Source organism: Stegostoma tigrinum, chromosome 15 (genome assembly GCF_030684315.1).
Source record: "Stegostoma tigrinum isolate sSteTig4 chromosome 15, sSteTig4.hap1, whole genome shotgun sequence".
Taxonomy (NCBI): domain Eukaryota; kingdom Metazoa; phylum Chordata; class Chondrichthyes; order Orectolobiformes; family Stegostomatidae; genus Stegostoma; species Stegostoma tigrinum.
This window is the reverse complement of record NC_081368.1, coordinates 34,970,122-34,997,719: the sequence shown is the minus strand read 5'-3', so window position 1 is coordinate 34,997,719 and position 27,598 is coordinate 34,970,122. Positions and strand designations below refer to the sequence as shown.

Genomic DNA, 27,598 nt, shown 5'->3' with positions numbered 1-27,598 from the left:
CTTGAAATTTTATGCTCCCACTTGTATGTTATGTCACCAAAATGTGTCACTGGCAAATTCAGATGTCTGTTTTATTTGGGTTATTCACCTCTTTAATAAAGATTAATCCCGGACAACCCAAACCCTGGGTAATCAAACTGCCAAAAGTATACTGAGTCATTCAAGCCCTTCGTTGCCAGATTCAAATATCAATTACATCAGTCAGATTGAGATCACTTTGGAAAATAACTGGGGTGTTGCAATATCTTAGCTAATGGGGCTCCTGACCACGATTTTAGTACCCCTAACAAATAGGATGACCTGCACACTCTTGCAATCTTACATTCAACCCATTATAATTTCTTTTGTTAAGATGACAAATTCGCTAGCATCATGACAGAGCTTACATCTGTCACGTGTGAACTCAGCCTAATTTTGTTTTCTGCTGCATGTATGGTCAAACATCTGGTTTCTGATTAACAATTCAGTACTGCAGCTAGAACTAAACTGTGCTGAATCTCAGCAATTTGACACTGACTAGTCTTCAAAAATATCAGCAAATAAAACTGATATTTCTTCAACTAAATTAATTTGAATGCAACAACTTTTATGTGAAACCTCACTTTTTCAAAGCAATCTCATCTTTGATATATTTTGGAACAGGGTCATTAAAATGATTTTAACATGGTTACAAATGAACCGCTTTGAAGTGAGAGCTTGCAATGGTACAGTATAATCATAAGGACCCTACAGATGGGCACTGAATTCTCTTCTATCTGCCTACCACATTCGCTAATAAAAAAAAGTGTTGAATTTAAAGCATTTCTTCAGTTGTACCAAAAAGACAAACACCATCAACAAACCAAAGTACACAATGTAGTAGAGTTCTTAAAGACTCGTAACCACTACACTCGAACGGCAATTGTTTGAGGCAGATGTGTGTTTTTTTGGGACGGTTGCAGGAAGAAGAGTGCATGGGAACACAGAACTATTCTCCTTAGAAATGGAACACTGCAACTTTCATGAAACAGGATTGAAAAGTACTTAAATTGTAAATACAAACATGCATGCAACCTGTTAACAGCAGCAAAAATAAGATCACTTATGCAAAAGATAATTCCAAAGTCTATGATTTGAGCAGAATTTTACTGCTGACATTAACTTACACTGATAACATAACACTAACCTCCAAAGGTAAGTGAACTTCCATAGGTACATAAGTTGGCCAGTAGCCCATTGTGAGGATATTTACAGTTAGCTCAAGGTTGCCAGGTATGTTTTGATTCTGCATGTACTGTGAAAAAGTAAGATGATGTCTTAAAAAGACTGATACAAGTCAAAATATTCAACAAGGTCTTTTGAGATAACTAAAGCAAATAACCAAGTTGCACATCTCTATTGCGTCCATCAGCTCTGTGAACCACTGAGAAATCTGCACTCTGCCAATTCTGGACTACTGTGAATCTCTACCTATCTCATTAGTTGTGGCCCCACCTTCAAAATGTCAAGCCCCTAAGCACAAAATTACCTCTTTTCAACTTTTCACCTCTCTTCTTCCTTAGGACACTCATGTCTTCTCGGATCCTTAAGTAATTTGATGTCAAATCTGCACTGATTACAATCTGTGAAATAGTGAAGGACTGTTCTGCTGAAAACTATAAATAAATACAAACTGCAGCTGATTCAGTAGGAGTGAAAAGTTTCCACCTGATACAACAGTGTCAGGAGAATTCGGTGAACAAAAGGACCATTTCAAACTTGGTTACATCCAAGTAAACACCTAAACAACGCAGGGAAGGGAAAAACATTTGCCTTGCCTATGTACAAACAGCGTACTGAGAAATCTGACAGTTTATTCAAAGGCATGATAAAATACAAAGATAACTTCACATGTATGAGAACTGTCATCATTTTTAAAAATACAGTTTCTTACTGCCAAATGGTGGGGACTAGACTGAATTTTCTTTTCACTTGCATCCTCCTCACAATCGCTGTACTGTCGTTCCAAACATGACATAACAATGACCTGAATTGTAATGTCAATAAATTGAGAGAATCACGATTGTGCAATAGATTTTTTTGTACATTTCCTGGCTCCAGGACAATCCATCTTTTAAAGTACTGGCATCAGTACGTTAATCAAGTGTAATGACAACACTGCCAGTTCATCTGGTGGTCACAATCATACTTGTGATTGGGCTATAAACAGAATTACTGGATTGCCATTGACAATTAACAGTTTTGCTTTCCCTTGAAATGCATGGAGTTTTAAGATGATTTATGTTCAACAGAGGTGGAAGCAATGAATAATAAAACCATATATGCCAGCTGAGTGGAACTTTTCAACTGTAGGATTTCTCCTGAAATATCAAATATAAAAGGAGCACAGTTTTTTTTAAAAAAGTGTCCCAGCATGAAGGCAGTTTTAATTTATAAGAGTAACAAATAAAAAATTAAAAAATTAAGAAACATACCATTTTCATAAGCAACAGAACTCCCAGTTTCACACTCCCTACTACCAGAAAATAGAAACTTAGTGTGACCTGCTCTGCCAACCTCACCAGTGAACTCATGTATGTTATCACTGGTATCCACCTAATCGCTTTTCCAATCCTTTGACATCCTTTCTAAAGTGTAGAGAACAGTACACCAGAGATATGCAAGGTGAAACAGAATTTCCCCATTTGTGCATTCAATGTCTCTATTTACATAACCAAATATACCACAGACCTCTTTAACTGCTCAGACTGCACGACAGCAAAGTTAGTAAAAATGCAAAATCCAATTTGAAATTACAAGATGTTCTTAAAATTAAAAAGATGTATGCACCATTGGCAAACTATTAAACTTCTTTTCATATTGCTAATCTTACAAATTCTACCAGCAGTATTTTTGCTACAATTCAGTCACCACCAAGGAGAGAAAAGTGAAAAATTGAGTTGAAGTAAAGAGAGGGCACTTAATACTGTGTGAAAAAGTAGCTGAAGTAACATCACATTTGGGCCTTGAGTAAATTGAAGCAGGGAGACTAATTAATAATTTAATGACAGCACCCCTGCACTAGGCCTTTAAGGCAACAAAATACATGAGGCAACTTTTTAAAAATCCTAATATAACATTAGCAATGACTAAAAACAAAACAGCAAAATTTGCACATTTAGCACTTGATTCATTTAAAATAAAATGTGATACCTGTTTAAACTGGATCATAATATCTTTTGAGAGTTCCATGTCTCGAAACATTCCTTCCAGCTTGCTGGTGAATGCAGCTCCACATTCTTAAAAACAAAACCATTCATGTAACTGTACACTACCCACCATCTAAGCATTTTCAGTGTTTTGTTTTTATTATAGGTTTGCAGCTTCCACAGTGCTTTGCTCTTAAAAGTACAGGTGCTCATCGCTGCAAGCGTAGCATTCATTTCACAATGACTTGACAGGTTTTAAAAAGCTACTGCAACCAAATCAAAACCTCATTCAGGCAACAGCAGATATAAACAACATATATTCCATTTGTTGCAGCTCAAACACTGTTTTAAAAGCAGGCCCCACTCAGAGAACTATGACCATTAACTAACAAATGGAGTCGTGATTGGGAGCCGACTGTGCATTTTTTCAAGAAGCCAGAAATTATGAGGTGTTGCTTTTCAGTTCAAAAGACATCAACGGAATTTGTTGTTTAAACAAAAATAAAATCACATTCTAAAGCTTTTAAGTCATTATGAAATTTACTGCTATACCCAAGTACCCCAGCATAATAGAATCCCAAAAGTGTGGAAAGAGGGCATTCAGCCTAACAAGTCCACACTGAGCCTCTGAATAGCATCCATCCAGTCCAATCCCCTATCCTAACCCTGTACATTTGCATTTCTATTGGCTAATCCACCTAGCCTGCACATCTTTGAGACTGTGGGAGGAAACTGAAGCACCATGAGGAAACCCACGTAGACAAAGGGAGAACATGTGTGTCGAGTTTGCAGTCACCCAAGGCTGGAATTAAACTCAGGTCTCTTGCGTTGTGAGGAAGCAGTGCTAACCACTGAGCCACTGTGACACCCCACTGAAAATGGTTTCCAAACTTTTTAAAAAACCTACACTAAAGTAGTATTGCTCAAAGGCTGATTCTAATTTGTGATGGATCCAATTCAATAGATTAGTTTAACTCTCGCTACTTGCCACTCAAATACATTAATACATAATTTAAAATATTTTTGCTAAATTGCCCTAGCTCATGACAGATATTGTTCTTAGCAACATACAAATGAATCTGAGCAAAAACCAAAGCGAAAATAAAACACTTCAAAACTGGCGCAGTTTGGATCCTCTTTACTGCACATGCCTAAAGCAGAAACACTACTCAAGCAGCTCTAAGGAGTACAGCAACCTTTCCTAGAAGCCAGAAAATCACAGTGAGTAATGGGAAGTCTTTGCAATTCTGCCCACACAAACTACTTTTGCAAGGACGAGGGGGGATGGGTTATGGACTCCTCTCTAACAACACTTATATTTCGTGAAAAAAATGTTGTTAAAAACACAACAAAATTGCTCTCATCTTAGGAATACCACAGCTTTCAATTCGGCACTTTACAGCGTTTTGAATTCAATTTCTCTCCCCTTTGCCCTCTCCCCCCATGAGTATTTCATACCAAATAACTAGGCAGGTCAACACAGATTGCATACAATGTTGTGCATATAACTTTAGGAAACTCCAGCATGTTGTGGGGTTGATGAAACAAGGTTATAAATAAGTTTAAAAGGAACTACAAAATTAAACACATGCATCTTGGGATACAGGCAATGCTACCAAGATCAACATCTGTTGCCCTTACAAAGGCAGTGCGATGCACCCTTCTTAAATTATTCATATACCTTAGCTTATTTTGATTCATTCATGGTACAAGGGCACTACTGGCAAGCGAATATTTATTGCCCATCTCTAACTGCCCTTGAAAAGGTCATGAAGAGCATCTTTCTTCAACCATTGTGATCCACAGGTTAGGTGCTGTTAGGGAGATCCAGGATTTTGTCAGAGTAACAATGGTGATGTAATTCCAAGTCAGGACAATATCTGGTTAGCTCTAGTTCTGGAGAAGGATCACTAGACTCAAAACATTAACACTGTTTTCTCTCCGCAGATCCTGCCAGACCAGAGTTCTTCTAGCAATTTCTATTTTAGTTCGTTAGAATCTGACTTACAGTGGGGTTTCCAAGAAGGGAAGCCTTGGTTTTGGGAGATGTTGTTGAAGGAACAAGGGTGAATTTCGTCTGTACATATTGTGTACGGTATACAATGCCAGCACTCTGCATTTAGCATGGAAAGTGTGAATGTGGTAGTGGATGGGGTGCCAATCAACTGGGTTCTTTAGTCCTGGACGCTGTCATCGAGTGACGTTGAAGCTGTACACATCGGAGCAAGTGCTTTGTAGATGGTCAGCAGACTTTGGATAGTTCACTTGCTAAAAAAAGTCTACCATCTCACTGGTTCTTATAGCCACAGTATTTAGATAACCAGTCCAGTTCAACTTGTCAATATCAACTTCTAGGTTTTTAGTGGGGAAGTCAGCAATGGTAACATCATTAAATGTCAAGGGGCAATGGTTAGATTCATTCTTGAAGATGATGTTTATTGCCTGGCAATTATGTTACTCAACAACAATCAACCCAAACATGGATGCTGTGCAGAATGTGCTGCATATCGACACCAACTGCTATTTGGCTCCTTTTATTGATTTGCTGAAGAATGACAACAGGCGATGATTAGTGATTGGCTGGGACTTTTCTTGTGCTGGATACGTTTGTGTTAAAGCTTTGCGGACAAGCTTGGTTCAGCTAATTCTGCAGCACAAGTCTTCCATACTATTACTAGAATCCTATCAAGTCCCAAGTGAAGTAAATTGGATGAGTTGAAGACTGGCATCTGTGAAGCTGGGAACATCGCCAGAGGCTCAAGTATCCATATGGCTGAATATTGATGCAAGTTCTTCAACATCGAGGAGAAAGGTATTTGCATAGCTAGCTCAACTTGCCAGCTGTTTGACTGTCGATTACCATTCTGAACTAGATGCAGCAGGAGTGCAAGAAGAATACTGTTGCACACAGGTGCATCCAGAACAGACAGATACTGGAAAGGACAATGCCAAATTTTTAGTTTTTAAAAACTTTTTTTTTATTATTGTGAACTTTTATTGTGATCACTGTAGCGATTCTGATCCTGTTGCCTTCCTTCATTTAATAGCCAATCACATTACTGTGGTTGGAGACTCATGGGGGGAACAGACTTGTAGGCTAGAACAGCTAAGGGCAGCAGATGGTTTTTCCTAAAGGGCATTAGCTTTTGGGATGGGTTTTTACACAAAAGTCACCGGTAGGCAAATGAAATTAATAAGTCTGTAATTAAAAATTGAAATTCCAACTGCTGTTGTAGTAGAATTTGTACCCATGACCCCACAGCATTAGTCCAGGCCTCTGGATTACTACTACAGTGACATTACCATTCTGTCAAGCTCTCACTCAAGTATTTCAATAGAAAGAATATGTAGTGCTGGTTTTGAACTGTTTCGTCGGTTTTCTGGTAAATGTGACAAAAAATGGAATTGAAGTCAAAGAATCACACAGAAGTGAACACATTCTTGATATATTAAAGGATATGAGCATTTCAAGTGGACAACCTAGACTGAAAACCAAGAAAAGAAAAAAAATGGAATTCACTTGCTCATTGTTCACATGCAAGTGAATCAGACCAAAGTCTGACTTTAGCAAGTGAGTAACCAACTTAAATTGTGACAAAAGCTTGAAATATGGAACAATGAGTTAGTGAAAACAGACACAATCATACATATTTACAGAAAGGTTCATGTTGACCATGAGACGGCCACAACACAAGAATAAGGTATCAAATGCCTGGCAATTTATAATTAAATCAAAACTAAAGGCAATGAAGCACATTCTGTCATGTATTTTGGCCTACCTATATTTTAAGATCAAACATTTTCCAATTAGGAAAGTGAACTATCAGTCAAGATTTTTCTGGCTGATGAAAATAATTTTGAAACAATCTAGCTGCAATCAGAAGTGAAATTAATTACGAAAAACTTGATAAATCAGATATATCAGCAGTCAACGAATGGCAATACATATGCTATGGCCGAAGTGTTTAACTGAAGCAAACTCACCATGTTTTAATTTGGACAGCATTGATTTTTCAGCATCTACTGATGCACTCTTTCCAACCAACAGTCGCTTTGCCAAGTCCTTCTTGTAAAAAGCCTCAAATACATCTTTTCCTGTGTTTTTAGGAAAGTAAAAATTTAAAAGATTACATACAAAAAGAAATGATTCAAAAATATCACTTTCTATACCTATAATTTGGAATGTTAAAAACATTACATGATAATTCAATTAACAAAAAGGCATCAAGCAAACTAAAACTTCTAACAACTTACAAACAACATATTTGCAAAATGTCCAACAACATGTTATAAACATAAATGAAAATAAAATTTCCTTGCCAAATTAGAAGCTTAGGATAAAGTGGGGAATTACAGCACAGGATTTCACCCTCTGCATGGAATGTGCAACACAAAAACAATAAAGCAAGAATATTTTAGATAAAAAATGTTGGAATCTGTTCTCATCTCTATCAATTTTCTTTCTTCCTGAAGACGTGATTCTTTGCCATGGGGTACTTTTCCTTAGAACATGGAAGGCTGAGGGTGACTTAATTGAGTTATACAAAATGGTGAGGGACTTGAATGGAATGGGCAAGAAACACCGCTTTCTCCAACTGGAGAGAACAGTTTCTGAGGGGTGCAGATTTGGGATGATTGGTTGAGGACATGAGGAAAATTTTATTCACCTGTGGTTAGTATCTGGAATTTTGGCTGATACCAAAACTCTTGAAGCATTTAAATGGAACCTAGACACACCCAACACTGCAACCTGTGAGGCCTAGACCAGGTGCTGCAATGTAGGAAAAGGGTGACAACTTTATTCAGAAAGTGCAGACACAATGGGCTGAATGATCTCTCTGTGCATCTTACCTTTCTTTTCATTCTAATTTCACAGTAATTTCTGATGCCTCATTCAAGTTACCAATCACCACATGCAGTACATGCTGACAGAAAACTCAATTGCTGTTATGGCTGATATTAGTTCTGGTCAAAAAAAGTCAAAAGAACTCTTTCATGCTTTATTTTTACATGCTGCATCAACAATGATAGAAGTGTAATATTTAAAAACCATATTATTCTGTAATAACAGCAATTTCACACATACCATAAATGAATCTAAATATTATCATAATTTTGTCTAGCATCTTCTCAAGTTCTTCATCTGTAGCTTCTTTATTGCCAGCTCGAAGCTTCGAGTCTACATATTTGGCTGAAACAGAAAAAAAATAGACTTCTTTAGGTTATTTTCCAAGTTCAGTGCTGAGTTACACTTTTACATTAAATCCATAGCACAAGTAGGTAAGTCATTCAACACAACCGGTCGGTGCCAATATATGATCCACGGTAATCTCTGCCATTCTGATCAGCAAGGAGAAGTAAAAGTCTTCCCTTCCCTGCTTTGTTACGTGCATACTAAGCCGATTCTAATCTCCCATTTTTTTTGGCTTGGGAACCCTTCAATCTTCCTGAACCCCCTCCCCGTACATACATTAGAGCTGATTTTTAAACGTAACGTGTAAACTCATGAATTTTAAAAGTCTGAATCAAATAATTCCCACTTTTTTTTTGCAGACCACAGCTTGAAAACAGCTGTTCAAGCAAAAGATTTTCATAATTATTTTTAAATTATTTCTGTCAATATTTTTAGTGACTTCTCCATCTGTACTAACTTACTTTTTGGTTTGTTGCCCCTCTTAGATTTCTTTGTTCTTCCTAATATCACACATCACTTTGCCTAAGCTTTCCTCAAATTAACCCACTCATTCTACAAGGTTATTGATACCATTTCAATTTTGTCATATTCATTTGTATTAACTGCCCCATTCAATTTGCTGTTCTCGATCTTGAAACCCTTCTTCTGATTCTCAAAACCAAATTGTTAATGTAAGTCATGAATCAGTGGTTGAAGTCAGCAGCAATTCCTGTGGAACATCATGTTCTACCTTCAGCCACACTGTGTTGCTACATGTAGCCCTTTTTTTAAAATCTATTTTGTTAAGCATTTCCTGACTCCATTTGCTTGAGTCATGCTATGCAATATCCTACTAAAGTGCTTTTGACGATTCACCGAAGTACCAACTGCATTAACCTTGTCTACTACAAGTCTATTTGTTTTTAAAGGCAAATCTTACTACTTTTATCCCTCTTCAGAATGCAGTGGTCTTGCGCTGCCATATAGACACCACAACATTCTAGCAACTTGAAAGTAATCATTCTTCATTCACGAGCCAAGAAAGGTATTAAGGTGTGATTTTGGTAGACAAGCCAAACAAGCAAATTTGAGGAACAGAAAACAGAAGTTGCAGGAAAAGCTCAGCAGTTGTGGCAGCATCTGTGAAGGAAAAAAAAAATCAGAGTTAATGTTTCAGGTCTGGTGACCTTTCCTCAGGGGCAAATTTGAGATCATTCAACTCAAAAACTGAGATGGGGTCAATTTTCAAATGATTAAATGGTTGGCTTTTCAAATGTTGTTGAGTGTTACATGATTAATTTAGAAGGGAGAACAAGAGAACAAACTATTATTTAAATAGAAGAAAAGCTGTACATAAAGGGACTTGGGGCACTTATGGTCTTACAGCTTGCACTTGGCATGAAACCACGCTTATATTCCTTTCAAAGAAATCAAAATCATGAAGAGTCACACTTTAGTACATCGTTTGTCCCAAGAATTACACATTAACAGTGCAGGAAAAAAAAATTAGGCTCAAACAACCACTCAAGTTACCAAATACCTGATGACAAATAATCATTTCTTTGCTGGATTCAACAGACTGGAACCAAAATTTACTCAGCAGCAAATGTGTCATTTACAGGCAGCCATGAGTTTGACATCCACTTGTTCTATTTACGAAGCATAGCACTCTTTACCATTTATCTCACAGCCATATGGAACCAATGGTTTATATTTAGAATCTTCACACCCTCATTCCCTCCTTCAATCTCATACATGTCTAGCTCTTTGGCACCACCCCTCCAACATGTCATACAGTATTTCACCCAACTATGTAAGTATGCTTCAGATCCATGTAGGTTGTATCTACATGAGGTCAATCATGTAAAGAAGAGGGAGATTTCCACTTACAAGATAAAAATGACCCTGAAGCCAAACAAGCCATATAAAGGAGGAGGATAAAGTAAATTGAAACAAATAAAATCTCAAAAGACCAGTTATCAAGTGTCACATACAATGCTGGCTCTGCAGTCTATCAGAAAGTGACAAAATGTTAATTAAAATCTTTCATATTTTATATTAATTCACCGCTTTATCAAAAGAAATTCAGCTTGTTGATCTTTTCTCCTGTACAGCCACGCATTTAAATAGTGCCCTGAACGTAGAACAACACCCCAGAGTGTTCACAGAAGGATACTGTAAAGTCTTACAAATACACAACTTCATTGGACAATGACACTCAAAGATTCCTTTAAATCAAACAGAAGCAAAGAGCTCCGTCGACAGAGTGGTGAATTCCTGGTAAATTTCTCAGTCTGGAGGATTAACGGTGTCACCAGAGGTTGCCCTTTTTATTTGAGGTGAGGCTGAGTGTGAATTATGAAGGCATTGAAAATCGAATAGAAAGCTATTAAGATGCGAATTGTATCTCTCAGAACAGAGAAAATATAAAGAAAACCTGCTGCCACTAGGAAGCACGCTTGCAACTGCAACGAAAGAGAACTGTAATTCTCCCAAGAACAGTCCTTCTCTATTCCATAGACAATGAGTAGAAAGCTATCCATTAGCAAAACTGTTTCAAAGAACCAACAAAACCACAACACTGGGAATCTTCAGAATTTTGAGTTCAAAGAATCACAGAATTGTCACAGCTCAGAAAGTGGTCATTTGGCCCATCGTATCTATTTCGGTTCTACTACCTAATGCCAATCTCCTGCCTTTTCCCCAAATCTCAGCATACCAAGATTATCCACATAATCATCCAAAGGACCATCAGGACTGTCATGACGTGAAGTAGTGTGGACATCTGTGAGGTGCATCTTGCTGGTTTTAATGGTATCCAGGAAAACTTAGAGCACCAACAATCATTGAACAACAACTGGACCTGGCTAGCAACGGTGAACCTCTGCTGAAGAGCTGAGAGTGACTTTGACACATTCTTTACTGCTGCATACCTGGTAGACGCTTTGGGTAAATTTGAAAAAAATAAGCTTTCAAAAAAATATTGCACCAGTGACATATTGCTCTACAACCGTCATAACATCAAGCAAGTCGAGGAAACCAAATAAAAGGAGATATTCAGAAGTCTGGTCAGTGCTGAATTTTTGTGGCTGATAGGGAAGGATGGTGCCAGGCAGGGAAACTTTGGAATGGAATTCCAGAGATATCCTAGGCTGATGGGGCAGACCAACAGATAGATGAAATTTAATGTAGAGAAGTACAAGGTATTGCTTTTGCTAGGAAGAACATGCGAGACAATATAAAACAAAAGAGCAGTTCCTAAAGGAGATGAAAATTTTGGCGGGGAGGGGTTGTGAATGGTAAGTACAATGGGAATTCACCAGGATATTGCCTGGATTTAGGTATTTTAACTATGCAAGAAGCTGGAGAGGCTTAGGTTGTTTTCTTTTGAACACAGAATGCAAAGGAGGTACCTTGGACAGGAAGCAGTTGCTCCCCTTGGGTGAAGAGGTCAACAAAGTGATATAAAGAGAAACACAAATTGTGGAGCTGGATACACACAGCAGGTCAAGCAGCATCTTGGGAGCACAAAAGCTGATGTTTCGGGCCTAGGCTCCTCATCAGATGATTTTCTGAAGGATCTGGGTCCAAAACATCAGCTTTTGTGCTCCTAAGATGCTGCTTGGCCTGCTGTGTTCATCCAGCTCTACACTTTGTTATCTCGGATTCTCCAGCATCTGCAGTTCCCATTATCTCTCAAGAGAAACACAGTGGTTTAGAGGAATTTTTTTCAACCCAGAGAGTTGTAGGAATCTGGAATGGGCTGCCTGGGAGTGTAGAAGAGACCGAAGATCTCCACCTTGACAAAGTAGATGTTTCAAGCACAATAAACAATAGGTGCTGCAGTAGGCTATTCGGCCCTTTGAGCTAGCACCACCATTCATTATGATCATGGCTGATCATCCGCAATCAGTATCCTGTTCCTGCCTTATCCTTATAACTCTTGATTCCACTATCTTTAAGAGCTCACTTCAAGAGCACCTGAAATATTATAACACTTCAGGTTATGGGTCAGGTACTTGAACGTGGGATTTGCATCGATGGGTCAGCACAAATGGATGAGGTTTTACAGTAGATTTGTAGCTTGGGTTGTGGATGTTGTGGTTGGTTAGCTCGCCGAGCTGGTTTTCCTTTGCAATGGACTGTATATGGGGTTCAGCTCTGCCTGTTCATTCATGGCTTCCTTAGCCTCTAGTACTTCCCACGCTTGTCCCAGGATCCTGGTGTCGTCCCAATCAAACTGGTGGTTTTCCTCATCCACGTAGATGGAGAGGAGTGAGTACTGGTCATGTCTTTTGGTTGCCAGTTGATGTTCATGTACTCTTGTGGCTAATTTCCTTCTTGTCTGTCCAATGTAGTGTTTGTCGCAGTCTTTTCAGGGAATCATGTATATGATATTGGTCCTGTCCCTAGTGGGTAATGGGTTTTCGGTCCGGGATAGCAGTTGGTACAGGGTTGGTGTGGGTTTGTGTGCTACTTTGATGCTCAGTGGTTGTAGGAGTCTTGTGGTCAGTTCAGATGTGTTCCTGATGCAAGTTAGCATGAGGAGTGTGTTGGGGCGGGCACTATCTTCCTGATGTCATTCGTGTAATAGGCATGTTCTGACACTCCACTGCAAAGGAAAACCGAAGTGAGGTAATCTAGCTCAACAGACAGCAGAGTTTAAATAACAGGTGGGTAAACAAAACTGCGCTTCATTGGATGCTGCACTGATGATGTTATCCAACAGGGTAATGAAACGTCTGCAGAACAATGAACTGTCTTGGCGAACCAACCAACCACAACAAATGGATGAGCCAAAGGGTCTCTTCTGTGCTGTATGACCAACTCTGCTTAACAAGGTTGAGGCTATTTTCATTGGAAATGAGAAGGTTGAAGGAAGATTTAATAAAGATACGCAAAGCTAAGGTCTGGATGGAGTAGAAAGGGAAAAATTATTCTCATTAGGGCAAGGATAGAGAACCAGAGGGTAGACATTTAATTAGCAAAAGCAGCTTTGGCAACATAATTACAACTTTTTTTTTAAACTCAATAACTGGTTAGAATCAGGAGCGCACTATCCGAGATCACAATATGAAGACCAACAGAAAAATCTACTACTGCAACTCTTAATACATTAACTGACCTCACAAGCACGATGCAACAATGCTCAAAAACGGTAAAAATTCAAGTATAAAATACTACAAACAACATTTGGGGTTTTACAAAGCTAACATTGCAGGACCTCAAATAAGCACAGAAATACATTAAGTATTTTAAAATCATGAACTACAAAACGAATGCAAGATGCAGCCCACACTCAACTTTTAATTAATTTTCTAATTTTAGTCATCTAATTGCCTTCACCAGTATGCTTCTCTCTCCCACTCCATATCTAAAATCTTCAGAGGTCGAAATGTTTCTGCGCCACACAGAACGTGTTATTTTCTAAACTTACAATCGATGGTAATCATCACAAGCAGCACCAGAGAATATTAAATATCGATTAAAAATATTACATACATATATACTTCAAGGCAAGGAACACTGTTGTCAAATAACACTAATTTCAACTAACACTTGCCTGTCACAGCTATTATCAACCATGAAATATCTATCAGAGGCAAGTGAAATGAATTATAATCTTCTAAAATGAGCCTCCAAACCAGGATAGGCTTGGTTGGCAGGGCAGGACAGGGGTTTGGTCACAACTCAACAGACTGCGGCAGCTGAAGGCAGCTCACCACAACCTGCTCAAGTGCACTGGGGAAAGGCTGACAAACAAACCAGAAATGCTGGGAAACACAGGGTTTAGTGAAAGGAAATGGTGGTGGGGAAATTGATGAATTCAAGGCCATAAATTCCCAGGGCCTGATAACCTACATCCTGGAGTACATAAGGAAAATGCCTAGGAACGGTGGATGCATTGGTCATCTTCAAAGACTCTACAGGCACTGGAACAGTCCCTACAGATTTGAGGGTAGCTAATACACCCCGTCTTTTTAAAAGGACATGGGAGCCCAGAACCAGGGATCTGAGGTAACCAATTTAGGACCGAGACAAGGATAAATTTCTTTACCCACAGTGTAGTGAGCCTGTGGAATTCACTGCTACAGAGCCATCAAGGTTCTAACATAGTACGATTTCAAGGAATTGTTATAGAACTTGAGTCTACAGTGATCAAAGGAAAAGGTGGAACAGGCTATTGAATTGGAGGCCACATCCGCATCCACATCCTGACAGTGAATTTAAGAGAAATTAAACTAGTTTCTAGAAAGAGGTCTCCGCTCTAGGGCACTCTTCTTTAGTGGGTTTTTTTTTCTTAAATCTTCTGTTAGTTTGCGAACAGGAACTAGAACTTGTACCCTCTACACACTAAACTGCTTAAAACACAAGCATGTGTGAATCTGTTCAACTCAAAATTTTCTATTTGTCCATGAATGTCAGTATCATTGGCTAGGTCACCTTTTCTTGCCCATCCCTAACCGCCCTCAAGCAAGTGGCCATCACAGCCTTCTCAAATTGCTGCAGTCCTTGGAGTACAGGTACACTGCCAGGGCTGTTAGGAATGGAATTCCAGGATTGTGACCCATTGACCATGAAGGAACAGTGCAATAGTTCCAAGTCAGAAAATAGGATTGCTGCATGGGTAACTTACAACGGATGTTCCCACATATCCACTGTCCAGCAGGGGAAGTGCTGTTGATACAGCCTTGGGGTATTGCAGCTGAGCATCTTGTACAGTGCACACCGAAGTTGCTGTGCATTGGTAGTGAATAAAGTTACTGTTTAAGATGGTGGATGGGATGCCATTCAAGCAGGTTGCTCTGCCCTGGATGGTATCAAGCTTCTTGAATGTTGCTGGTGCTGCATTCACCCAGGCATGTGGAGAACTTGCCACTGCACTTCAGACTTGTGCCTTACCAGTGAACCAGATTTAGAGGAGTCAGAAGTTGAGTTATTTGACACAGAATTCCTAGCGTCCGATCTGGTCTTGTAGCCACGGTATTTATATGGCTGCTTCAGTTCAGCATCTGGTGAATAGTAATGCTATTGAACATCAAGGTGAGATGGCTCCTCTCTTGGAAATGGTTAGTCCCTTGCATTTGCATGGTAGGAGTGTTACTTGCAATGATCAGCCCAAGCACAAACATTGTCAGGATCTTTCCACAAATAAACATGGTCAGTTGCAGTATCTACAGAGTCATGAATGGTGTTGCACATGGTGCTAACACCTCCTGGCCTTATGATGGAGGTAGAGAAAGGGAAGGTCATTAATGAAGATGATGAAGATGCATGGGCATCAGACACTACTCTAACTCCTGGAGTGACATGCTATGACTAACGTTCAGCAAGCACAGCCATCTTCCTCTGAACTAACAGAGTGCTTTCTTTCAATTCCCAATGACTCCAAATTTATGAGGGTTTCCTTGACATCAAATATGGTCTAATGTTGCCTTCAAGTTAAGGGCAGTTGTTCTTGCTTCACCTCTGAAATTCAGCTTTTTTGCACAAATCCAATTCAAGGCTGTGATGTGGTCAGGAGCTGCACCCTGGCAGAACCAATCTAAACATCAGTGAGCAGACTATTCCTTTACAAATGCCCCTTGACAGCATTGTCAATGACTCCTTATGTTACTTGGCAGATGATCAACGAAAGATTGATCGGAGTTACTTAACTAGATTGGACTTGTACTTTATTTTGTGCACAGGACATGCAGGGAAACGTTTCCACATTGCCAGGCATTATAAATGCACAGGAACAGCTTGGCCAGGGTCACACAGTTCTGGAGTGCAACTCTTGAGCACTATTGTTGAAATGTTGTCAGGGCTACAGTTTTGCAGTACCCAGTACCCTGAGCCATTTATTGATATCACTTGGAGTGAATTCCATTTCGTATCTGTGATGCTAGGTTCTAGGAAGAGGACCATTATTTGGTAATGCTGGCTGATGAGTGATACAAACGCATCAGCCTGGCCTTTTGCGCTGATGTGTGGTTTCCACCGTACAATCATTGTGATGGGGATTTCTGTGGAGTCTCCTCCTGCTATTCGTTGCTTAAATGTCTAATCATAACTGGAAGTGGTGGGTTTGAAGAATTTAAATCTGATTCATTGGTCGTGGAATCACTTTGCCCCATCACATGTTGCTTCTGCTGTTTAGCATGTCCTCCGGCACTATTCGTTACACCAGGATTTGTTCCTCAGCATTATGGTAATCATACAATGGAGAATGTGGAAGGCCCGAAGTTTACAAAGTTGAATACAATTCTGCTACTTGTAACTTTCGCAACTCACGGATATCCAATTTTCAATGTTTTACCTATTTGAAATCTGTTCAATCTAGAACAGTGGTTGTGCCACAGAACAGGACAAAGGACATCTGTTTTCACAAGGTCTATCCAGTGTTCACTCCTACCATTGCTGCCAAGCATGCAACAGACTGGTGAGCACAAGTTCAAGTCACAATTTTCCCACTGATTGGAAATGACCCAGTTTAGCAAAAATATTCTTTCGGACCCAGGCAAGAGTGGTGCTTTTGATCTTGGTGATAGACATGAGTTTTACACCCTTAGAGTTACGTCCAATGGGTGTTCAACATTGAGTACCTAGGATTCATCAGCAAGTGGGGGAAAAGTACTGTCGTGTGCCTGTGTGTGCACCCTGATGCAATGAAAAATGTTTAATGTCTGTAGTAAATACTGAAGACTCCCTGAGAATAATTCCCTTTCCTCAACTGTCTTGTTGATCACTGTCTTGCTACCGTTGGTGTTTGGTGTGCTAATGGAACAGAACCCCGCAATGGTGACGATCATGGTGAGACGTGGTGTGACACCATGAATGAACTACCATGTAGTTGCTCAACTAGTGTGTGGGACAGCTCCCCCAATTTTGGCACAAGACCACTGATGTTACTAAGGAAGACACTGCAGGGTTGACGAATTTGCTATTATCATTTCCAATGCCTCAGTCAATGTCAGGTGGCTTATCCAGTTTCTCTGGTTTTCTTAGATTTTGTAGCAGATTGATACAACTCAGTGGGTTGCTATGCCATTTCAGAGCTATTAAGAGGGGATAGACACGTAAAGGACACAGCCCTATCAAGACAGCAGACTTCCTTCCCTGAAGGAAGGGCGTTGTCCAATAATCAACAATGGTCTCTCAATCACAACTTCAAAAGCTTTAATTCCAAATTTATTAATTGATTTCAAATTTCACCACCTGACTTGGTGGGATTGAAACCCATTCCCACAGAACACAGGCCTCAGTCTCTGGATTATGAATCAAGAGACATGATCACAACTCACCTGCTTCAAAAGCACTGTTTTAGAAGGACATGAATTTTAAGCCACATTTTCTGCCATCTACTAGTCTGCTAAGGCGCAGCTATGCATTTTCAAGGTTAAAAACTAATTATGTAATAAACAAGTCAGGACAGCCAATTTAAAAAATTTGATTAGAAAATCTTTCAAATTATCAGGTTTCAATTCTTTACATAAATTCTACGAAAAATTGTTATCCATACCTATTAGTTCAGCTGGTTTATTAGGTCGTTTGTTTATGAACGTTTCAAAGGCTTCCTTCATTGCATTGACAAATTTTTCATTCTTCAGGAAGCAGACATCGACTACGTGATCCACCTTGTCCTTGAAATCTAATAGTTCTTGAACCATTGTTTTATCTTTTTCAGGATTAATTACTATTGTACTGCCAAATGTCTGAGGAGAAAAGAAAATCAACCAACTTTAATCAATATTGAGAAATTGGAAATACTTCCATGACTACACCATTTAGTTGTGAAAAATATCTGGCTGCAGTCATCAGGATTTCAAAATACTGAGCAGCTTCAGTTATGTTCCCCATTTCCACACTTCAACAGAACTAATACTTATTGTTGCGGCTGTTGTCCGAGTTGTGGACTCTTAACAGAATAACTGAAGGGATGCAAGTGATGCACGATCCAAGCAAACATTTACATCTTGAAGCAAAGAAAATTGGAGCTCTTAACTCTTGAAATAAGAATTCTTCTGTTGAAGAGACCATAACTGAGAACAGCCACAGCCATAACTGTTACAACAAAAACAAAGTTGCTGGAAAAGCTCAGCAGGTCTGGCAGCATCCGTGAAGGAGAAACCAGAATTAACATTTCGGGTCCAGTGACCCTTCCTCAGAACTGATAAGTGATAACCATGATTGTTAGTTCTGGTGAAATGGGGAAATAAATTCCCATCTGCCGAAGCTCAGAGACAGATTCTTTTTAATAGGCAATTAATTGTGCGGACACAGGTTGATACAAGAAAAACATCCCTATAAGTCAGATTTCCAAGCAAGACGATCAGAGCAGTTTCTCCTATGTCATATCATAGTTTACTGGATCCGTTCCTATGCTGCATTCCTTTACTCAGTGTTAATTATTTCACACTTTTCCATGACCACGATCAACGCAAATTTACACAGATTCAAAAGTTTGCTTAAACAAGACTGGGTGAGCATGCCAGTCCATTACCTTCAAAGAAATGTTAACCCGCCTCCCTTCTGAATGAGACTACAAATTTTGTTTCCAGTGTTTCTGCTAAAATAATCCCATGTCCTAACAATCTACAAAAATAAAACATCCAATCTTGTGCTTTATCTTTTAAATAATTATCTTAAAATATATGCCTCCCCCAGTTCCTGAATCACCAAACAGAAATTTTGTTCAGAAGTTTGATTCCACCCTCGGGCGACTGTCTGTGTGGAGTTTGCACGTTCTCCCCGCTTCTGCGTGGGTTTCCTCCGGGTGCTCCCGTTTCTTTGCAGTCACAAGATGTGCAGGCACGTGGATTGGCCATGCTAAATTGCCTGCAGTGTTCAAGGATAGGTAGATTAGGCGGGTTATAGGGGGTGGGATGCTGAGTGTCAGCGTGGACTTGTTGAGCCAAAGGGCCTGTTTCCACACTGTAGGGGTTCTACGATATTCCACGATATGATAAATCCTCCATTTGAACACCAGATTTCACAGAATATTTCCTGATCCTGTTAAGAATAAATTACACAGAACATAGAACAGAGAACAATACAGCGCAGAACATGCCCTTTGGCCCTCTGTGTTGCGCCAGCCTGTGAACGAATCTAAGCCCCTCCCCCTACACTATCCCATCATCATCCATATGCTTATCCAAGGACTGTTTAAATGCCCCTAATGTGGCTGAGTTAACTACATTGGCAGGAAGGGTGTTCCACGCCCTTACCACTCTCTGAATAAAGGACCTGCCTCTGACATCTGTCTTAAATCTATCACCCCTCAATTTGTAGCTTTGCCCCCTTGTACGAGCTGAAGTCATCATCCTCGGAAAAACTCTCACTGTCCACCCTATCTAATCCTCTGATCATCTTGTATGTCTCTATTAAATCCCCTCTTAGCCTCCTTCTCTCCAATGAGAACAGACCCAAGTGCCTCAGCCTTTCTTCATAGGGCCTGTGCTCCAGGCCAGGCAACATCCTGGTAGATCTCCTCTGCACCTTTTCCAATGCTTCCACATCCTTCCTGTAATGGGGAGACCAGAACTGCATGCAATATTCCAAGTGAGGCCGCACTAGCGTTTTGTACAGTTGCAGCACGACATCATGGCTCCAGAACTCAATCCCCCTACCAATAAAACCTAACACCCCATAAGCCGCCTTAACAGCACTATCAACCTGGGTGGCAACTTTCAGGTATCTATGTACATGGACACCAAGATCCCTCTGCACATCCACATTACCAAGAATCTTTCCATTGACCCAGTATTATGCCTTCCTATTATTCCTCCCAAAGTGAATCACCTCACATTTATCCGTATTAAACTCCATTTGCCACCTTTCAGCCCAATTCTGCAGTTTATCCAAGTCTCCCTGCAACCTGCAACATTCTTCCACACTGTCCACCACTCCACCGACTTTAGTGTCATCCGCAAACTTACTAACCCATCTACCTATGCCTGCGTCCAAGTCATTTATAAAAATGGCAAACAGCAGTGGTCCCAAAACAGACCCTTGAGGCACACCACTAGTGACCTGACTCCAGGCTGAATATTTTCCATCAACCACCACTCGTTGCCTTCTTACAGAAAGCCAGTTTCTAATGCAAAATGCTAAATCTTCCCCAATCCTGTGCCTCTGTATTTTCTCCAATCTCTAGACTCTAATAATTTTGAACACACTATTACACAAACAGATGACATGTGACAGTCACTGATATAGTGAGAAGAACATGAGTTCTCATTCAGCTTTCCAGAATGCTTGTTATGCTTGTAAGTTACATTCACTTCTATCAGTCTAAATCAGTCACTTCTATAATTTTTAATGACATTATAATTACAGCATGCCTGTCCAGCCACTTGAAATTTGAAATTAGAAGAACTGCTAAATCTACCTCAATCCCGTGCCTCTGTATTTTCTCCAATTCTCTCGACTCTAATTAATTTGAACACACTGTTACACAAACAGATGACATGTGACAGTCACTGATATAGTGAGAAGAACGGGAGTTCAGACAAACAATGACAATTAACAGGGAAATCATTGTCGTCTTGCATAATTTGGCTAATCAATGTTGGCATGGGGAGACAAGCTCCAGCTTTACAAGGTTGGCACAAGCAGACTTGCAACCAACACAGAAATGATGTCAGGTTTAAACATTATGGGGCAGGAGTATGAAGAACAAAGGTAGGAAAACCAGAATGCAGGAATACAGACAGTCTAACATTCAGCAGACAATGGTTAGGAATTCACATCAGAGGCATTGTATAGAAGGTACGCACTCAAATTTCAAGTGGGTGAACCGGCACACTGTAATTATAATGTCATTAAAAATTATAGAAGTGACTGATTTAGACTGATAGAAGTGAATGTAACTTACAAGCATAACAAGCGTTCTGGAAACCTGAATGAGAAGAAATGGGAAGTAACAGAGAAAACAAAAAGAACAGGCACAGTAAAAATGAAGAAGAAAGGTACCAATTCAGTTTCGTCTTCCAGACATCATTTTCGGCTGATTGCAACTGCTCTCAGTCTTAGAGTCCATTTGGATTCATATGTGAGGTCGAAATTCCATGTCCTTTCTATTACAAAAACCACTACAAGATGTGCCTTTAAGAGCGATTTAATATGTCCTGTTTCTCTGGAAGAGACACGTTGTAAACCTGGTGTCAAGTTGTCTTTTTCATGGAAAGTGCAGTAAATAGTTTTGAGTGTATTTTAATTTGGGCAAAAGAAATATGAGTGAGTGAGTGGAGTTAGGGTCACACAGACCCAGGGTTTTCGTTTTGCTTTCACTTGATGAAGTTGGGGCTTTTGAAGTCGAAGCTACCAGATACAGCTTGCTGTCTGCTTTTACAAAAAGCTTTAGTTCTGTATCTGCTCTTTAGATTCATTCTGCTTTTTCCTTTCTCCTGGACTGGAGATAGCACATGAGCAAATTGGTTTTGGTTCATGTGCCTCGGTCAAGGATGTGCATGTGGGATGCTGCTATATTGGAACAGTTGAGTAACAGTTAAATGATAAAATACTTAACAAAAAGTTAAAGTCATGCCAATCTTTGTTGTTTGTATTTTAAGTGTGTTTTATCATTGTATAACCATTCCAATCACATCTGGAACGCAGCACCCTACACTTGCCCCAAAATATGGTCAAAGTTAGGGTCTAAGCTATCTCCTTGCTATGTTTTGAGCGGGTTTGGTTTGGCCTATAACACCACAGACATCCACCTGTGCTCACCCATCACCTATTTTCCTTTAAATTTAACTTGGTGCTCAGCCTTAGCCATTTGTAACTTCAAGTACTGCAATTTCACCACTCCACTGACAAACAATTCATCTAATGTGCCATTTATCTAGTTCTAGCCTTTTGCAAAATACTGCTATCCTATCACTTCATTACGTAGAGCCAAGATAACTGATGCAGTCAACAAGGCTCTCCAAAAATACCCCTATAAAACTCACCAACTCCATTTGTGCCATTTCATTTAAGACTCCCTTTAAACCCCATCACAGACACATCATTTAGGCATGTAATTTAACATCTCCTGTCACTTTTTAATATGTTTTCCTGATTTGGCCAGAAATCTTTTTTCTATATTACATTGCCATGTAAGTTCTACATTATTTTCGATAACATGATGCATAACTAATTCTCAAAAATATTCGCCAAGGCAATCATGAACAAATATACCATCCAAAATTGACATTTATTATGTGGAATAGATATTTTAGATAGGCTTAAATCAAAGAATAAAGGTAAATCTTTGGAAGAAATTGACTACATAATCAAGAACAATGTATTTATTCGGCATATTCTTACTGAAATAGACTACAGACAAATGTAATGGCCCTTATAAAAAGCAAATTGTCAACTACAAACCCTGAGGTCTGACTTCAGTCGTCAGAATGTCACCAGAATCGATAATTACGTTAAAAATAACACATGAACTAAGTGTAATGACATGAACCTGCCACAGACAGTACAGAATTAAATGAAATCCCAAATTACCAGTGAAAGGAGAGGAACACCACACTGTATTACTGCCGCCAAAGTGCCTTGAATATTGCTGAAGATTCCGTCATAAACTGAAGGTCAATAGATACCAATGACAAAATGTGGATTCATGATACCATCGCAATGAACACAAATGACCATTAGCTGATCAGACTTACTACTACGAATCAGAGACATCTATGTTTTTATTACTTCCTCATGGGATTTTATTGGCTGATGCTGTTTGTTGGAAAGCTTATTGCCAGCCACTGCAAATGTAATGTCTAGATGTTTATATTTTAAAACTAACCTGTTGGGACCTATTATGACACACCCCCTTCTGGGTGGGACTTAAAACCTGAGGTAGGGACACTGCAACTGCACCACAGGGCCATTGCAATAAATACTATTTGTCATCTTACAACACTACTGCAAAGACACGTCCCTCTGCTGCTGAGATTGTCTTTATGAGAGCTCAAAGTAAAATTCACACTTAGGTCACAAGTAATTACTACTGTCCAGAAAAAGTGAAGCTGACCAGTTCTCTATTAGATTTAAATGTGAACATGTGCATGCATGTAAAGCATATAGTTGTGATTTACCAAACAGTGACAGTCATTTGGTCCTCTGTGATCTTTGTTCAGGCTTGAAAGCAAAATAAAAATATATAACTGCAGGTCATTTTATTTTTAAAACTATGGTTGTTTTCTGGTTGCCAATCCAGTTCTCAGGCTGATCTTTAGGTTCAGTGCATACACATCCAACTTTGACCCTACAGTGGTTTACCATATAAAGGCTTTGTGACCCAACATATCAACAATGCAACAGTAATGCAAAATTTAAAACTTACATCATTTCTTTTACTTTGGTTCAAAGATAAAGTCTAGAACAGCTAGAACTTTGAGAAGTTTTATTACTTCAAGAAAAGCATTGGTTTATTTGCCTACCACTGAATGACTTCAACTTTTGTTTCAGCTAATTTTCTCCCTGACTTAGTATGAGATCTATCCAAGTGTGTCACTGCCCTGGTCAGAAAGGTTGCAGCACTGCTCATCCAATATACAATACATCTCTATATGAGACATACAGTCATCTTTCAACTCACAGATGACGTTCACATTTGCCTATGGAAGTGGCACAGGGTTGCTGTGCTGCACAGGTTTAAAAAAACAAGTACGCAGGTGAATTGCACCAACAAAGGAAACTTCCATAGGTGGTGCTGACTATGCAAGTCCCAGGATATACTTGTTTGTGGTATACATGTGCTTTAAACATTGTTCCAGTACTGTGGTGTTCCTAAAGATAGCAAGGTAAGGGGCACTATAGACTCAGACAACCTTAAATTTTACTGACAAAGACTGGCAGAATTTTCACCTAGGCAGTAGTTACCTACTGACAAATGCAAAATTTTTCATGTTGAAAGTAAAAACTTGAATCCCTTGGTTGAGTTAGAATTTTTCACTAGGGAAGTGTATTGTTACAGACCAAATGAAAAGACTTGGGTGTTATTTGACTTAACCACGGTATCTGAATTGTGTGAAAACCCACCAGAAGTAACCAGCATGCTGTATTTTTATCCCATTATGACACTATAACTTTCATTCCAACTGCCTTCCAAATCCTAGAGCCAGAAGAGTAGAGCAATGAACTTTCATAAGCCAGCTCTTTTCTGTTTCAAGCAATTTCAGCAAAGAAACCTCACAAAAATGTGGAAGATATTCCCCTGTACAAAGAATGCAAACATGCAACAATAACACAACATAGCGTACCAAGTAAGAAAATTAAGACTCAGGACTTAAATGACACCTTAAGTCAACATCGAGAAAGCATATCTTGATACTGAAGCAAATTAACATCGTTAAGATCAACTAACTCAGTGAGGATCAGAAATGAATCCCTTAAACTCTTGACTGTTCATCTTAGTCCTACATTGTCTTGGACTAATAGCATGCTATGACAAACATCTGCACAGACTTCATACATGCAAGGGGGAGAAAACAAGAATCACAATTAAATGAAGAGGCCAAACAATGTAACTAGAGAGGAATTAGATATACACATCTAGTACAGGCAAAAAGGGAGCTTATAGAATTAATGCGAAGAACTCAACAGCAAGTACTGGAAATAATCATCAGGATTCTGGTGAAAGATCACAACCCAAAAGGTCGACTGGGTTTGCAGAAATCAAGTTTGATATTGGAACACAGGAAACAGGAGGAGCAGGCCATCTGGCCACTGATTTTGCTTTCAACTACAGAATGCCAGATGTGTTATGGTAAAGGTAGGGGCCAGGTGACCGATCTTTTCTGCTCTTTTTAATACCAGGAACAATGTCTCCCTATTTGCTTTCTCCAGCCTTCTCGTCATTTTGTGCACTTTTGTCAGATCACCTCTAAGCCTCCTCTTTCCAAACAAGAGAATTCCAATCTCTCCTTAGATTTGAAATTTGTCACCTCATGAACCATTCTTGTACATCTCTTTTGCATTTTCTCCAATGCATTCACATCCTTCCATGTGGTGCCCAGAACTGTATCCAATACTTCAGCTGAAGTCTAACAAGTATCTTGCATTTATACTCTATGCCCCCTTGAAAAAAAGCCCAGGATGCTGTATCCTTTATCAACTGCGCACTCCACCTGTCCTGCCCCCTTCAATGATCTGTGTACACAGACACCCAGGTCCCTCCTCTGCTGCTGCACCACCTTTAGACTGGTAACCCCGAATTTATGTTATCCTTCAATGTTCTTGCAGATTGTGGCTGATCATCTACTTCAAAGCTAGTTTCCTCATTGCATTTCCAGGTGCTCTAATGCCTTTTAATATCTAGGGATCCATTGATCTTTGTCTTGAATAAACTCATGATGCATCTCCAATCCTCTGACAGAGAATTTGTCACCCTCTAAAAGAAGAAATTCCTCCTTACCCAACAGATTAATCCTAACAGATATACTTCTTCCCCAGTTCTGAGGAAGGGTCACTGGACCCGACACATTAATTCTGTTTTCTCCTCCACAGATACTGCCAGATCTGCTGAGCTTCTCCAGCAACTTTGTTTTTGTACAGGAAAATGTAGCACTGACAGCCAAGTTTCTGACACCAACACTGGGTCTATGTAACAACGGATATGTCAGGTTCCAAACAATCAGCTATGGTAGGGGGCTCTCTAGTCAGAGGCACAGGCAGACGTTTTTGTGGGGGACAGCGATACATCAGAATGACGCATTGCTTCCCTGAAGCCAGGATCAAGGATATCACGGAGAGGGTGCAGAATACTCTGAAAGTGGAGAAGAGCCAGCAGGAAGACATTGGAGCAAACAGAGTAAGAGGATAAGATTCTGAAGAGAGAATATAGGAAGCTACGCAGGAATCTAAAATGGAGGTCATCAAGGGCAGTATTATCTGGACTACTCATACAGCCACAAGCTAATGAGGGTCAGAATAGAAGGGTAGAGCAGATGACTGTGTGGCTGAGGAGCTGGTGCAGGGGAGAAAGAGTCACATTTCTGGATCATTGGAATCTCTTCTGGGGTAGAAGTGACCTGTACAAGAAGGATGGATTGCACCTGAATTGAAAGGGGACAAATATACTGGCAGGGAGATTTGTTGGAGCTGTTCAGGAGGATTTAAACGAGTAATAAGTGGGGTGGCACTCAGGGAGATAGTGAGGAAAGAGATCAGAATGAGACTGGTACAGCTGTAAAAAGGAGCAAGTCAAACTATCAGGGCAGGCAGGGACATTGCAGACAGCAAGGCAGAACTGATAAATTAAACTGCATTTATTTTGATGCAAAAGGCCTAACAGGTGAAGGAGATGAACTCAGGACACGGTCGAGAACACGGGGCTAGGATTTCATAGCAATTACAGAAACGAGACTCCGGGATGAACAGGACTGAGAGATGTTATAGGAAGGATAGAAAGGTGGTCAAGAAAGGAGGGGAGGTGGTGTTGTTGGTTAGGGATAACATTACGGCTGTATTTAGGGAGTATACTCCTGGGAATAAGTCCAGGGAAGTTATTTGGGCGGAACTGACAAATAAGAAAGGGATGACGACCTTACTGGGATTGCACTATAGATCCCCCCAGTTATCAGCAGGAAACTGAGAAACAAATTTGTAAGGACGTCTCAGTTATCTGTAAGAATAATAGGGTGCTTTTGGTAGGGGATTTTAACTTTACAAACATAGACTGGGACTGCCATAGTGTTAAATGCTTGAATGGAGAGAAGTTTGCTCAGAGCGTACGAGAAAATGTTTTTATTTGGTACGTGGATGTACTTACTAGGGAAGGTGCAAAACTTGACCTACGCTTGGGGACTAAAGCAGATCAGGTGACTGAGGTGTCAGTGGGGGAGCTCTTTGAGGCCAGTGACAATAATTTTACTAAGTTTAAAAATAGTGATGGAAAAGGATAGAGCAGATCACGGACAGTTGAAGTTCTAAATAGGAGGAAGGCCAATTTTGACAGTATCAGGTAAGAACTTTCACAAGTTGACTGGGGGCAGGTGTTTGCAGGTCAAGGGACAGCTGAAAAATTGGACGCCTTCACAAGTGAGATAACAAGGAGTCTACAGGCAATATGCTCCTATTAGGGTGAAGGCATTTCATATGCTTGCCTTTATTGGTTAGTATATTGAGTATAAGAATTAGGTGGTCATGTTGTGGTTTCACAGGACATTGATTGGGCTATTTTTGGAATACTGCATGCAATTCTGGTCTCTCTACTGTAAAGAAGGATAATGTGAAAGTTGAAAGAGTTCAGAAAAGATCTACAAGGATGTTGTCAGAG

The 27,598-nt window shown here is 39.7% G+C and overlaps 1 protein-coding gene across 1 annotated transcript in view; it reads right to left on the bottom strand.

Annotated features, from left to right (window-relative positions):
• The window catches only part of cul4b (cullin 4B), a 78,122-nt gene that overhangs the window by 12,799 nt on the left and 37,725 nt on the right, over positions 1–27,598 (bottom strand). Inside the window, exons 11-15 of the mRNA XM_048544125.2 lie at positions 17,846–18,038; positions 8,254–8,358; positions 7,152–7,262; positions 3,172–3,257; positions 1,166–1,273 (exon numbers count right to left, since the gene is read on the bottom strand). Coding sequence (XP_048400082.1) covers positions 1,166–1,273; positions 3,172–3,257; positions 7,152–7,262; positions 8,254–8,358; positions 17,846–18,038 — 603 coding nt within the window. The remainder of the gene's footprint in view (positions 1–1,165; positions 1,274–3,171; positions 3,258–7,151; positions 7,263–8,253; positions 8,359–17,845; positions 18,039–27,598) is intronic.